General features: G+C 35.4%; 1 protein-coding gene across 1 annotated transcript in view; it reads right to left on the minus strand.

The window, feature by feature from the left end:
* Nucleotides 1-15,273: 15,273 nt before the first annotated feature.
* The window catches only part of LOC149779710 (von Willebrand factor D and EGF domain-containing protein-like), a 55,519-nt gene continuing 53,821 nt past the window's right edge, over nt 15,274-16,971 (minus strand). Inside the window, exon 21 of the mRNA XM_089940563.1 lies at nt 15,274-16,535. Coding sequence (XP_089796689.1) covers nt 16,349-16,535 — 187 coding nt within the window. The 3' untranslated portion in view covers nt 15,274-16,348. The remainder of the gene's footprint in view (nt 16,536-16,971) is intronic.

Genomic DNA, 16,971 nt, shown 5'->3' on the forward strand with positions numbered 1-16,971 from the left:
CAACCTCATCTGGATCAACTCCAGCAAGATTCATGATATCAGCAAGTTCATCTTTAGTCGCATACTTCGACAGATCAACATCAACTTTATGTGGCGGTTTGGATGATTTTGATATAGCGTTAAGTACATTAATTACCTCACAGCCGCATATTGGCGGATCTGTCATTGTTTGTGTGGGTTGCGTTGAATACCAAACTTTGGAACCAGAGGTTCTTGCGTAAAGTGGTGCGACATACTTGATAAATTCAACAGGTGGAGCTAACCCGTATGAATCAAAATAAACGATTCCAGTTGGATCAACCGCGTATGATACCCAATGAGTACCGGGTCCTGAATTCGAGTCTAGATTAATAATACCTCTTTCGAGTTTATTCGGTTGTTTTGGTAATTGATCTCGCATAAAAACACCTCTAAAGGCTTTTATTTTGAATCTTTTAGCAGCATCAAGTAAATCAAAATTTGATGCTGGAAAGTCTAACGTGGAAGCCTCAGACCTCTTCCCCAACGAGATCCCGGTAATCTTTGACCGCGTCCCTTTTTTTGGTATCCATTTCCAGTTGCTTTCTTTAGAGCCATTCTAGCAGCTGTTGCAACAGCACCTAACGCGGCTGCTTTTGCTACGGCTGGAGCGGCAGCAGCTATTAACGCTGGTATAGCCGCAAGAAGTGGAAATATACCACCTATTTTAACCATGTCCTTGATGGCGCTCGGAGAAAGATGTAATTGAACTCCAGTTTTTGATTCTAGGGCTTTATTGAAATGTTTAATCTGATTATTTGTCAACGATAATTTGTTTGGACCACCACCCATCTGATCTCGTTTTAGTGATATTTTAGTTCCGCATTTGCTGGCGGTTTTTGATTGAAGCTTTTTGACTTGACCGGGAGTCAGAGTAACATTAACATGACCATACGACATTTTTATATAAAATATATTTTTCTGAATAATTAAAGATTTTCCACTGGTGCATCAACGACTCTCATTCGACCACTACCACCTTCAAGTAACATGGCTTTATCGCTGAGTATGACTGCGATTGCTCTATAATCAACACCACCTGTATTTAATGTTGCTTTAAGATGTATATCAACGACAGATTGTTTTGATAGATCAAAATGTTCAAGTGAAAAATAATAAATCGGATATAAAGTTCTAAAATCTAATTGTGATAGTTGCAATCCAGTATCAACATTTTGATCACGTCCCATGAATGACATTAAATGATAATATACACGTCCTGTACGATTCTGTTCATAATTTAGTTGTATATTCTCTGTTGGTTCTTGTTGTCCGTTTATCCGTAAAGAAATATCTGTGATACCTAGTTTGTCAAATATCATATAAGAGTGAGTTTGTGAGTTTAATCGATTAGTTCCCTGAAACGCAACAAAAATATGTCGCGGTGCAGAAACACCCTCGTTGTCAGGAGAAAGGACACTGGAATTCAGAGTGCCCTACGAGAAAAGAGAAGAAACAGAAACAAGACGAAACAGAGAAGAGGGATTCAGAAGAAGAAGAAGAAATTGAAGATGATGAAAAACTTGTGCCAGTAAAGACATGGAAATGGAAAAATTGACAATGTGAGCCGATGCGTTGGCCCTGATGTGAAATTTCATATTACCTTCTAAAAGAGAATAGACCAGAAAGAAAACGTAAGTGTATCTTGGTCTTGACATTGTATAATAAGGATGGCGTGTTTTGTTTTTACTCACACTTTATGAAATTGTGCTCTTTCACCTCTCTCTACCCCTCTGGATCATGTTTTAGTTAAAATTGAAATGGAAGGATGTTTTCCTTCACGCACGCTCTTTAGGCATGCAAGTCCGTAAACAATAGTCAGTCTATTCATGCATCATTTTGTGTCTTGATGTTTCCTAAATCACACACTGATGCCATAAAATAACGGGTTAAATGGGTTTTGTAGGGTTGGGAGTGGGGTGGGTGGGGTGTAGGTGTTTGGCAGAGTTGGTCATTGCAGGTGAGGGCTTAGGTGCTTTCAAAACACTTTTCCTTCTTCACTCTGTGTTGATGGAATATAATGGGTTATTTTCTTCACTCTCTGTTGATAGTATATATATAAAGGGTTGTTTCTTCACTCCGTGTGGATAGCGTATAATGGTTTTCTTCTTCCCTCTGTGGTGTGCGTGTGTGTGTGTGTGTGTGTGGTGTGTGTGTGTGTGTGTGTGTGTGTGTGTGTGTGTGTGTGTGTGTGTGTGTGTGTTCGCGTATGTTGTGTAGATCGTATATTTGGTTGTTTTTTTCTTCTTATTCCGGAGTGTGGATAGTATATTTGGGGTTTGTATGCGTTCGCGTACGTTTGTGTGGATAGTTTATTTGGGGTTTGTATTATCTCCCTTCTGTGTTGATAGTATATTTGGGGTTTGTTTTTTCCTCTTCCCTCTGTGTGTGTGTGTGTGTGTGTGTGTGTGTGTGTGTGTGTGTGTATTGGTCTCTGTTTGTCCCTATAAAACTCACTTTATCCCTATCAGATACACACTACCTACCTACCTACAGTAGCGCGTATTCAGGTCAGCCACTTGCAACACTGTTGCCATTTATCCCCTAGTGTTCAGTACAGTGACGTCAATGACGCTGGAAATTTTGAGACTATAAATATGGACTTGGGGATTTCCACATTTTGTAGCTATACATAAATACTAGAGTTCACAAACAGGAACGTCACTCAAGCTGAGGCTATAAAAAGATAGTGGGATTTTCCAAAGGAATAACCCACAAGTTGGAGCTATAAATAGATAGTGGGATTTCATAGGAATTTCAGCTGATTATAGATACATAGGTATTTATCCACGATCGTCACAGAAGTTGATATTGTAAGTAGTTACTAATTTTATTCATTTTAGTCTAAACCATTTTAACTTAATTTTCGGGGATATGTTTATTTTCCTTTAAATTCTGGGTCAATTTCGTCATTTTAGCGTTACTTTTAGTTACATCCATTTTGTCGTTGAGCATTTCCTTGATTATAGCTATTTATAGCATCATTACAATTATGCAAATTTTTGAACACCCCAGCAAGATTTCAGGTCTTGGTAATGCTTTATATATAAATCTCACGCTTGTACTAGTGTATGTATGTTTCTGTCTCTGTTGTGTTTGACCCTTTACAATCATTGTCCCTAGATAATCCCACCATGTTCAATTCCCCTTGACGCTATACAGACCCACCATGTTCAATTTCCATATGTTAAATTCCCCTAGTCCCTAGATAGACCCACACTTTATTCCCCCATGTTCAATTCCCCTTGACGCTAGAGTTGCCCACGATTTTTTCTCCATGTTAAATTCCCCTTGACGCTAGAATTGCCCACGATTTTTCTCCATGTTAAATTTCCCTTGACGCTAGAGTTGCCCAGGGGGTTCTGTAATGATAATTCCTATTGACGCTAGGGTGCCCCATATTACTACTTACTACTTTACCAGCATCACCAGCAGATCTCCACAGAGCATCGTTATCATCACCCTTTCTTACAAGAACCACCGTGTGTCTAGCTCCAAAAATAACCTTTCTAAAATTTCTACAAAATCCAAAAATATGCGATAGTGGAATTGCACATGAGAATCTTCTATTGTCTCCTAGTAACATATTTTTACGTGCTGCAAATCCCAAGTTGAAATTTTCATTAGAACCATGAACTACTGGCCGCACAGCAGCATCAGCATCATCGGCAAAAGTTCTTGGTCGTCTTATATTATACGGATCGCTTTCATGGTGATTGGAATTATCTTTCACAAACATCATTGTAGGACCTGCTGATCTTGTATAATCATCAGAATATCTTGCTAATCCTATTATTGTTGTAGCAACGTCTACATCTTTCTGAATCGATTCGATATTTTTTCCATCGATCATGTAAGTGGCGCTATCAAACAGTGCCATGATCCCGTTGTTGACTAAACCAACTTTTACTGTATTTGCATAATTAGTATCATCCGTTTTTACAATTGTACCTTCTACCTCAAGAAAAGATTCAGCGGGTAAAAAGTATATACTTGTGTCATGAACTTGCAGTTCAATTCTTACACGTTGATCTGGTATTCGTGCTTCATAAGAATAAAACTGATAATCACGTACCGATTCATCTTTAAAGACCGGCGCCTCCATATCAAATACTGTGTCTGATTCACGCTTGAACATTTTATTATAATTATTTTCGTTTAACATGTTGATTATCGCGTTCGGGAAATTCCACTCCCTGATATCAAACTTGAAATATTATTCCCTGGTTCACCGAGTCCTTGATCTGCTATCAAATTTGATGTTATATTTCTTTCTGCCTCTTTAGATAATTCCGCTAGTTTTTTATTTGCAGCCTGATTTATTATTTTACTTACGTCTGCGGGCATAATTTCAGTACTTGGTAATTTTACCGGTTGTTGTTTTCGTCACAATAATCGTGCTAGTCTATCTTTGATTGCCGAAAAATCCTTACCAGCATCATTGACAATTGCTCCAGGGGCTTTATCACGAACAATATCAATAGCTTTCATCGATAATTGTTTTGCAACGGGTGCTGCTTTTGGAGCCATCCTTGTGAATAATCCCCGCACAACATCACCAAGTCCATCTCCGTAAGTAACTCTGTAGATTGGTAATCGTGAGTTTACCGCTCTGACCTGTACGGGTTTACGATGATTATTATGTATGATCATCTTATTTTATTTGTTATTTATCTAACAACTAGCCATCAACAAGTTCATCGATAAGTTCTCGGTAAACTCCGATATCCATGATACCACCTTGAAATAATCGCCGACAAATATCAGCTGCTTCATTAATCATTTCTGGTGAATTATTTCCAGCTCGTTTTCCTCCTATGAGAACTTCTAACCGTGATACATCATTAATGATATTATCAGGACAAACAAAATTGTTTTCTCCCAATGTAGTCAGAAAACCACTTCCTACAGCGCTCGGAGGATCATCATCATCCCCCCTGCCAACATCCGTTCTCTTTCTTCTTTAAACTCCTCAATTGGTTCCCTCAATATAGTACTTCGTCGGGTGTATAATCGCTGCAGAGGTGAAGGTTCTTGCTGTGGTGGAGGAAGTTGATACTGGGCGAGTTGTTTTTGTTCTTGTTGTTTCAGTCTCTCTCTATAAAGTCTTTTTACTTCTTCATCAAGATATTTGTATTCTTGGCCTTTAGCTTGTTTTTTGTTGTAATATACGCGATATATCCATTTAATAAGATTATCATCATTTACTTTTTCATGACGGGGTTTTAAAATACTAGATTAATTAAATGTACTATTTAATATTACTTCGGGTAATTGTTCTTTTTTAGTATTTCTAATTTCTTCAACAACCCCTTTCCTAAATTTTGCAATCAATTCTACGTTTTTTTGCTACTAGTTCGGGTTCAGGTGTATGTTCTTTTCTCACGTCGGCGACTTCAGTACGAAGTTTTCCAATACTTTCAAGTATTTCTTCCAGCTATATCAGTTGGAAGATCTCGTAAAATCTTCTTTGTCTGTTTAGTTCTTCTTGCTATTTTTTCGGTTTGTACTGCTGTTTGTTTTGATACCGGAAGAAGATCTTCTTTGATGACAGCTGTAACTTGTTCAGTAGCTGCAGTGACGGGTTTAAACAGTTTTTTAGTTTCTTCTTCGTACTCAGCTTGTGCTTCTTGCTGCGCTTGTAGATTTTTTCTAAATGAGTCTCTGACAGGAAGAAATTTTTTAATTGCTTCTAATCGTTCTCGTGCTATTCTTGCAGTATGAGATTCTGGATGTATCATTATTTTTAATATAACAATTTTTTAATTAATAGCAGCAGAAGGGATGATGATAAAATTAAATTGAATTAAAAATATATCATTAATATAATGAACAATTGTGCGTGGCTGCGTCAAGGAACCACTAACAAATGTGATAAAAAATGTCGTGGAGAATATTGCAAAAACATAATTATCTTATAAAGAATAACCCTCATGCTGGTCCACGAAGTTGTGTTGGCTGTAACAACAACGTTAGAGGATTATATCAGATTTGCAAAAATTGAGATGGAGATCGATACAGAAGTTTGATGATATATTACAGAAAAAGAAAGAACATAAATCCAAAAATAGAAAAACGACCATCAGAACTTGAATATTACTTGAAACATAGAACAAATTCCCAGGATTAAGATGAAGATTCCCAGGATTATTCAGAATAACATAGCAGCAGAGAGGGCTCGTCTACAATTCTGTTTGGGACAAACATTAATCGTAGACCTCTATGAAGGGTCACTATTTTTTTTTTGTCTAAAAACAAGGGTGACCATTCCCTAAAGTGGTCTGATCGCTCTCTCTGCTGCTAGTGATAGAAGAGACAACTGATTGTAATTTGACGACTCGTTTGAATAGCTATTTTCATCTCAAACATTATAGTGATCCGAATATTCGCATTTGTACTCAAATTTTGAAAAGCTGAAGATGCAAAAATCGATTTTGATATGCAGTATACAATTCACAAACGATGTTCAATATACTGTTGCATATTTAATGTAGAATGAGAGCTATGTTCATGTTGTATTCATAAAGTTTGGGGAAAAAATCACCAAATCAAACACAACAAAAATACATACAAGTCGACGTTGGCCCTACAGACGCAGTTACACATTATATAATATATCTGACCCGTTTTTGTTTTTCTCTGTATCCATTATGCTGCCTTTTCCAAAACAATCACCTCGGAAGCATTTTCATACGTTTGTCCTCAAGATAGCTGATGTTCATAAATGTTAAATGGAAATGAACTTAATATACTAACTTTGTTTTATAGCAAATGATTATAGAGGTAAGTGCCTTTTTTCTGTTAAGTATGTTTTTGCTTACTAAAATCAAGACGGTAGGGTACTTTTTATTTCTATTTGACATTTTGTTATTAATATCATTCTCACATTCGATGTAGAAATAGACAAATAAGACCAATGCCAGTATGTTATTGTAATGTACTGTGATATAAAGAAAAAAAAACGTACATGTCCAGTATCGACGTAGCAATACACTCCTAGCAACATAAGTGTGAACAGGGTTCGATCTAAAGTACTGTATACTGGTAGTTGAAATCGACTCAGGATTAAGATCAAATGGAAACAAACGTCAAGTTCTTGAAATATCTGCACACACACACACACACACACACACACACACATATATATATATATATATATATATATATATATATATATATATATATAAGATTCTACGTGTCGGTGCTGTTTATTTAATCATTTATCAAGAAAACCTGGGGAAAACCACGGCATCAACTTATGATCCACGGATTAGCAATAGAGTGACGTATTTAAAAACAACAATGGAAGGTTTAGCAGAGGAACAGATGAAAAATGGATTACACGCTCGCTTTTTTGAAAATTGCTTGGAAGACAATCTTGTGCCAAAGGGATTTCATTTTAAACTAAAGATGCATGCTAGGAATGACAGCATCAATGAAGCTTCAAAAATCTATTGACTCCGTATCGGAAAATGTATCGCTGGAAATATGTGAAAGACTAAAAGAAGAACATCAGAGAATAATCAAGATAGTCAAAGAAATAGAAGAACATAGTAAGAGATAAATCAAAAAGATATATTCAACAACGAAATGAATCAGTAGAGGAAATTAACTTCATAAACGTCAAAAATAAACGTGCAGGAACTAAGAATCACACACGGAATAAACAACGACCAAGAAATGAAAATGAAATGGAAGAAGCATCGTCAACATCAAGAAGAACCTATCAACCGAATCCTATATACACAACACATAATAGACCCAGGCAAAACAATTCTATGAATAATCAAGGAAAAAATTTAACAGCCCCAGGCACACTAGGTGCAAATTATGCAGCTGCAGTAAAAATTGGGGCGAAGAAAATTACACACGAATCCAGCATAACAGTAATAGCAACAATAAAAAGACTATTGGGAACCCTAAAAGATCTGTTGCAGACAACACAAACAGAAGTGAAATAATAGATTTGTTAGAATATAAAACAAGAACAGATGGAGGAAAGAAAAGAAAAGGAAAGAAAAGAAAAAGAAAAGGAAATCGAAAGTGGAAACGAAACGTAGCTCAACCTTTCTGAGTGAATTCTAACTAATAGTGATTACATTATTTTAGTTAAGGGGTTATCATATTGCTTTAGAAACAAGGTGCATGATAATATTAATTTAGCAGAAGCATTTTTTTTTAAATATGCAAGATCATTAAAATTAAAAGAATTTTTCTCACAATCATGTACATATTCACAATATGAAAGTTGATTTCGTCTACAAAACAAGCCTGTTTCCAATGAAAAATGAATTATCATTTACACCTTCCAGTGGACGAGATATTTATTTCGATTTTTATATTGAAGGAACTAAACAAGAAATTTTAAATAGCAGTCCTAAAAGAAAACATTTTAAAAACATACCTAAAGAAGAACTAAATTCTTTGTCTACCTTATCACAAGACCAAAGTAGTATTATTACAAAAGCAATAAGTCTAGCACCATAGTAATAATGAATAAGGAGGTTTGCATTATAGAAGTAGAAAGACAATTAAATGATGAAGTACATTATACAAAACATTCCTATAATCCTTCTGAAGAAATTAAAGCAAAACTAAGCAAATGGATTAATGAAATCTCTGTACACAATTGCTCCGTTTATGATGAACTTGATATCTTCCCAAATATAATACGCACATCTCAGTTTTATATTCTACCCAAAATATATAAAACGGATGATAAGTCACTCCCTTTCGGGTATCGATGAAGACCAATTATTTTTATATATAACTCAATTAAAATAATATATTGAAATATAGTGATCATATTTTACAACCACTGATGAAATCATTACTTTTATATGTCAAAGACACCTTTGATTTCATTACCAAATTAAAATCTTTGCCAAAACTAACTGCAAATTTCATTCCTAGTTACACTTGATGTGGTTTCACTGTACACGAATATACCACACAATGATGGAATCGAAGCGTGTAAATATTATCTTGAAGAAAACGAATATACATGTAAACTATCAAAAGAACCTTTGTTTGATTTGATAAAACTTGTGCTCGAAAATAACATTTTTTAATATGGTAATACAAACTATCTCCAAATGTTGGGAACGGCAATGGGTAATCCTACAACAGCTCCTTAAGTATCTTTATTTATGGGGAAATTAGAAAATTACTTTCTAAATAAATGCCTTTTAAAACCAGATACTTGATTAGGATTTTTAGACGATATCTGTCTGGTTTGAAATTATTCATTAAAAGTCCTTTCTTATTTTATAGACTGTTTAAACAAATTACAACCAACAAAAAAAAATTACATTCTATGTGTTGGAAACTAAGATATCATTTTTGGATGTAGAGGTCGTGAAAATTGAAAATAATGACATCACTACCAAGGTTCATCTTAAAAACATGAATATTCATCAATATGTTGAATATTCTTCATGTCGTAGAGTCAATCAAACATATATAGAAGAATTATTGCGGATGATATATATTTATATCATCTTTTACAGAGTTAGATCAACATTTGTTAAATAGAAATTACCTTTTTTGCATCATTAATGCTGCTTTCCAAAAAGTATATTCTCTTACACAACTTGAATCTTTACATTATAAAATAAAAAATAAAGATATCATTCCTTTCGTATAATCCACGTTTGCCTAATATAGGTTAGAGTATCAGTAAATATTGGGATTTATTAAAATTATCGTGTGAAGAAAGTGTTAAATTGCTCCACGAAAGCAAAGCCACACTTGATTATAAAAGGAATAATTATCTTAAAAATTTCCTAAATAATTCTAAACTAGAAAAATCGTATAAAAAAGGATCATCAACAAAATGTGATAGACCTAGATGTTCGCATTGTTCTTTTATTAATGAAAATACTTCTTTCAATAGTCACAATACGAAAGAAACATTTAATATGCATTGTGATACTAATTGCGCAACATAAAATGTTATTTATTTGATTACAGCCAAAAATGTGGCATTCAATATATTGGACAAATCAGTCAACAAATATCTAAACGTATGAACCAACATAGATCAGACATAAAACATTATATCGCTCAATCATTTTCCTTTCATGTTGCCGCACATTTTAACAACAGCTCCCATACTTTGCAAGATTTCTCCTTTCAACCTATTGTTATAGCTGATTCTGAGATGGAACGTCTGCTAAAGTAAACCTATTGGATTCACCGTCTTAATACGGTATATCCAAACGGACTAAATTTCATAACTCTATACAGCATTCATTAATCAATTTTTTTTTAAATATATCTTTTTTCTCATTTTTCTTATTTGAATTATGTCTCCTATTTAGAATTAGTTAATAATATTTTTATATTATTCTAATTTACAGATAACTTAAATAGTGAAAGTATAAACTAATATCATAAAATAAGTTTACTAAAACTTTACAAATGAATGGGTATTTTAAAATAAATTTCATTATATTACGATTAATTATTCATAAAAAAACTTATTTATTTTATGACTATAAGTAGTATGCACACCATACTTTTTTATGTAATTTGAGTTCTGATTGGTCAATGCTATATCAAGGTATAATATATTTGTTTTCAAAAACGTGCATTATTCATAACAAAATTGACAGATCGAGAATTTCGGTCAATACAATTGTATTAATAGTCATAGGTGCCTGCACATGAGGTTGGGGTGGGAGCTACTGGTAACTTTCAAGATTATTAGTTTTAGCTCTTGTATGTCAAACTCCAGTTACTGGTTGGATTATATGCACTTAATTTAAAATCGTACACACTATGAGCATACTGAGCTTTCTTTAGTACGTCCGTGAATATCCCGTAGAACAAAAATTCAGTAAGCAAAATGCGCCCGCCAAGAGTACATTTTTCTACAGAAGGTGATAGTTTTGCGCCAAAAGTAAGGTTTAATCAGCACGAGCGCTGGTGCGCTAGAGGAGGGGTATAATGAGAGTTATATCCCTTTAATTAATCAGTCAGTTTTGCTTTTACTCTTACTCTATGAAATTTTAACTAGTTCTCCAGTACTCTCATTAGGTCTCTGCTTTCCGGGCTGTACAAATTTGTTTCCCAACCACTTGTCAAGAACAAGTGACGTTGAAAAGTGATTTGTCCTAACCTATGTTTTAATTCTCCCATTTTTACTTTTTTTATAAATAGTTCATATTATATACATTTTCCATTGTCTAATGTCTCAAATGTCTATTTAAGAAAGACTAACTCGTTCTCGAACAATTTCTTAATCTTGTAACGTTTTTTGTTGCAAATTTCGGTAAGGCACAGTTCTCTATAATAGTTTTCACAGCTAAGACTATGTAACAGGCAGAAATATACTCTTTCCTTAATTCGCGACATCATTGTGTAGAAAATATGTCAGTACAACATTCACGAAAATGTAATGACGCTAAAATTTGTGATTAACATGAGAGTGATAAGTAATGATAAATCAAACAAATATATGCAGTGCATTTAAGTCACGTGAAAGGTAATCTATGATATCTTTATTTCCTCTCTATATATGCAGATGAGGAAGACAACCCTAAAAACGCAGTGGTCAAGCTACTTTGGTGTCTTATATTTGCTATCCAGGTTTGATTCCTGATACAGCCAATATCCAATATTAGGTATCCAAGAGTTGTCGGATTTTCAGAAAAGGTTGTTTTATCGAGATCAAGTTAACAGTGTTTTCCAAAACCGGTGTCTAGCTCGTCAGCATTGTTGCATTCGATGTGTTAAGGTAAACATCGGTTTGATATACTAAATTATAGAACGATTTGTAGTTAAGGGGAATAAGTATTTGACGATAGTATAAAGTTAATAGCACAAAATATCAGTCTAGCGACAACTTGCAATTAGTAGTAGTAGTAATCAAATTCACTCTTTTGCTTTATGAAAAGACCATAGTTTCACGGTATTCTCGTAGTTGATGTTTGCCTCAAGGGTTCCAAATGCTTCTAACCTCGCGTCTGCGTCATCAGCGTCGACTATCAAAATGGCATACAAGTGTACCATGCACGCGAATCTATCGTGAACGCAGCCTAATGGTTGGCTAGACCGAAACATGAATCTAGGTTGATGATACCAGTTTCTTGTGACAGGCCGGCACGCTGTTGTGGGCTCATAGCGGTTAACCCGCATATGGTCACGCCAGCTCTAGTAGATCAAAGTTATACAGGGTCCACAACTTTGTTGTTTCCCGGAACTTCACACGCGTGTGAGTCCTGTGCTGTGTCATTAGGTAAATCGAAGGCCCTCATCTTTTTTTAATCATGTCTTAGACACGTGTCATTGAGCTTGATTTTGGGTAAATCCTCCATCATTGTGTGGGCAGTTAGAAGTGGAAGTCGATAATACCACAGCCGTTTGCTCGCGACATGCATGTGCGTCTTATTGTACCAAAATGGCCGTCGCCGATTTCGCCGCCAATTTCTTTTTCATAACATTTCCCAAGGCGGTTTCTACTACACCAATGGGTACAGCAAAGGCAATCAACGCGGAAAATTTCAGCCATAAATGAAAGTAGTCCACCTTATTTTGTCATCGTTTAATCCTTGGCCTCATGCAGCGCTATTAAAATTCCACGACCCATCTGCGTGCAGCATTGATCTTATTAATTGATGTCAACGACAGTGGCAGTTTATTTTTTCCGTCTGCTTCTGAGACCATGGACCGCCTCAAAGATATCCCGATGTTCTTCTATGCGTCTGATGTCAATTTTACAAGGTAATTATGTCACATTGTCTCCGATAAATTTGTGTATGAGATTTGTTATGTGTCTTTGAGCCCAGGCTTAATCACGTTTGTGAATTGCAGGTAATCTGTGTCTGATAGTGCGTTTGGGTGCTATGATCAATTACAAGTTCGGCAAACATTGCAAACATTAAAAATTCATCGAGACCACTCGATGATTAGCGTTTGTCCAATAATATGATGGTGATGCATCTTAGGCACTAGCAGTTCACACACTGGCTCCAAAGTGTATATCCACGATAGACTGTCTGAACACATCCAAGTGTTTGTGGGAAACGTAATATATTGGATATAACGTTGCAAAATCTCGTTAAGAAATCTGCAGTCCCTTGTCGACGTTTTGATCTCGCCACATGAGCAACATCAGTTTGTACTTTGCGCATGTGACTTGTTTGTGTTCAACATTGAAAAGAACTTCTTCATAAGGTTCTTGATAAACGTGGAGTCACAATGACAACTGAGTACCAAAAATCAATCAAACGCCACCAGGTTTCCACCTCGTCTTTTCAACCGACGCGCGCCATTAAACTCCACTAATGAATGTCTGGGAGCATAAACTCATTGCTGGTTACTGATATGCATTGTAAATTTATATGTCACTGTGCTCTGAACCTCGTCGGGCATCATATGGATCCACGATATCATAAAGTGACCCATCGAGAACACGAATGACAGTTGTTCTTCTCCAAGCGATAGTGTCAGCATGACTGGCATCTACAGAAATAGGTTTGACAGCATCGTCATTTATCGTAGTGGCCTCTTCATAAGTCTTCGCTGTCATTACCGCACCATGTCAGTGCAACTGTCCGATTGGCGCCAAACGTAACTTTCCGACACCCCTGCCAAACTAGAAGATGTGCGATAGACTCCAGAATGGTTCCGGATGAAGTGTGGTCATCTGTAATACAACATACAGTTGCGCTGATAGCCAGCACTTAAATTGCTCTTGGAACGATAATTTAGAATTCGTGCCAGGTTGTACTCGCCGACACCGTCATATTGGTTCTCAGGGATCTCTTTGCGACGACGCCTTGTATTGCTGCGTTATTTTCTGTGAGCAATTTTGTGTCCTCTCTGATGGAAGTATATTCACTATTATCCAGGCCATCGATCAATTTATGTGAGATACACATCTGAGTCTGTCAAACCACTGCCCAGTCATCGCTGGCAGATTCCTGTGTCTTCGTTAATGACTTCCTGGGAAACGTTTCCGGCCCTGAGCGAAACAAATAGGATGCAATATGTGTAATGGGTTGCTAGCAACCCACTCACTGGTAAGCAGGTCGCTTGCCTATCTTCCGAGAAAGCTCTGTGCTATGGTTCGCGTGTGGATCATTTAGTACTGGCCAACAAATCCTCATGTCACATGCTAGTTCAAAAATTGTTAGTGAGGAACACCAACAACGAATGCACAGAGTCACTCGAGGCTGCCATCCTTCCGTCGGTAAGAAAATGGCGGCGCCGCCTGAATTACTCCTATTGCAATAGTGTCAATAGTGGGCGTTTAGCTCTTTCTTACTCAAATAGATCACGGCCTTTTATACCTCATTACTTACAAGCAAGTGTATACGGAACAAGAGAGTGGAAGATAATTCTAACGCTAACTTGAAGGATCTATTGTTGGACTTTGTGGGCACTTAATTTAGTGTCGGGATCATTCAATTACATTTTAAGTAAATATCACATCCATGAAATTGATTTTAGTGTCTTAGATAAATTTTAATCTTAACCTGGCATCATCCTGTTACAATCACCAAACAACGAATTCATTCCATAGTAATATGAAATTGGGATACTCGTTGACATTTAACGCTACATGTTTGGCTTACTGGACGTGTAGTTTTGTCGTTATAGAATGTTTTAGTTTTCATACAGTTTGAAGGTTACTGGCCTAGGGGTTTTCATACAATGTTGCGCACGACTGTCTCGATTCTTTGATAAAATGTTATGATCCTACGTCTTTTTGTAAAACTGTTAATTACATCTGATTTCAGGACAAGTGACACAGACGATTTCATAGCATTTTGAATGTCAGAGTCCCAGTTTGTAGTAGAATTGTGTGGGTCGGTGACAGAGAATAAAGGTGAGAGACTAGAGTTGAAGGTCACAAGAGTGGAGAGAGGTCAAAGGTTAAGTGGCCCAAAATCCGTATATATCCTACTGCTTGTTTTGCGTTTGAAACAAAACCAGGCGACAAATGCGTACAGTAAATTCAGGAGATGTTTAAATGAAGGTACTTTGAGCCGATATGCCAAGACAGAAACATTTTATAATATAACGTGCTTCAAGACGTGCATACGAAGTAGAAATAAATGTGTTTACCACAACAACAGAGTCACGTTACAATCGAAACATAGTTCAATGAGGATTTATGGATGTTATTTCCTAATTTCCCCTTGCCATGAACACTGCAACAGAAAACATTTGTAGGTTCAGTTGATTGTATAGAGAAGGTGCGTTAAATAATGTTATTCACTAAGGGTCCATAAAAAGCAACCATCATTACCAGTCTGACAAACGTTTATGTGCAAACGAAAGGACATGCTTGCCTTCAGAAATATAAAATATCAACTACGATGTTTACATAGACTTTAAATCTTCAGAAGGGTGAATAAATCTAACATATTAAGAGATGATAAATTTAACAGTGCAGGTAATAAAAGTATTTGCATCACATATATACTTGTAAAATATTTCATCATATTATATCCATATATACTAGTGATTCAAATTCAGATATATCACAAAATGATCATAAAATAATTGAATATAAAATATATTCTGAAATATTGGAAAATATATTTAAGAATGGCATATACAGTGTTTATTGATGCGAATTGAATACCCGCAATCAATAGTAATAAATATAAAATTATAATACTTTATGTTGAACCGTAAGAAAACTTTCAAAATGTGTATTTTGGCTTTAGTTTATTTTCTTTAAATTTTTCCCTCGAAATTTGATTCACAGCCATGCAATCACTTATTGTGTTGCGGTATTCGTAGACACAACGAATACATGAAAACAATAGCTTACTTTCCTCGCTTGCAACTTGATTAAAGGCCCAGTACATGTAAATTACCAAGTATAAGCAGCAGGATTTCATTAAAAGGTCTGAAAGTTAGTATTCTGGATTAAATAGGTAATTAAGTTTAATCTGTATTAAGTTTCATTGCAGGTAACACATCCAAACTTTTACGATGTTAACTGCAATAATAATAATAATAATAATAATGCTAACAACAATAATAGGGAAGATGAGCAAAAATCCTTATAGATACCATCGTGTTGCAAGATTTTGAAATTTTAATTCTGCTTTTATTGTAGTATCAGACAATTTCAGGAAGAAAATTAAAATCTTAATGTTTATGCAGACTCAGATAAAAACCATTTATATTGTCAAGGGTAATTCATTAATGAATAAATAAAAATGAAAATCACAGTGACATTCATTGTGCTGGTTATAGCTTTTTTCAATAATATGAATATTGTCTTCCTGCTTGATCAGAGTGTCGATGACTATATCCTCGCTGTAATCATGTATGGTGATACGCCTGTCCGGAAATCGACAGTATTTTATCGTAGCTTCAGTGATATAGCACCTGGAGTACCAGGTTTTCCTTTGCATGGTTTAAGACTGGCATATATTTGTTCTTCTGATGGAAGCGACATTTCATAAGTGTTATTCTGACCAGCCTCTATATTTAACTTTTTCCTATGCGGCATCGTCGTTCCCGACTGTTGTGAACTACACTCGTCAATACTGAAACAAACACATATACAAATGAAAATGATACAAGCTATGGACGACTGCAATATACATTAGAAGTGGCAGATCAATAATTGGCTGACTATACGTTTCAACACATATAAGATATGATGTCATATTAATGATTCAAGATAATATTTTTATATTAGTTTGATAACTGTGTTATGTTTCGAAACAACTTAATATAGACCCCTAGAAAGAAGGTGTTCTGAATTACTAAATCAATTATAACAACCGACTGCCCTTTGTAACCATTGCTACAACAACTATCAGTGTATTGTCTTAGAAGGATAACACATGTCATTAGTTTCAGTATATATGATGTCACAGGAAGCATTCAAGTAAGTAAACAGAATGGGTATTTAAAGTCATATCAGTTATTGATTGAAATAAATTTCTGACATTGTATCCAGATATCCTTAAAAATGAC

The sequence above is a fragment of the Sinohyriopsis cumingii genome, chromosome 17 (genome assembly GCF_028554795.1).
Source record: "Sinohyriopsis cumingii isolate HCF-2022 chromosome 17, ASM2855479v2, whole genome shotgun sequence".
Taxonomy (NCBI): Eukaryota; Metazoa; Mollusca; class Bivalvia; order Unionida; family Unionidae; genus Sinohyriopsis; species Sinohyriopsis cumingii.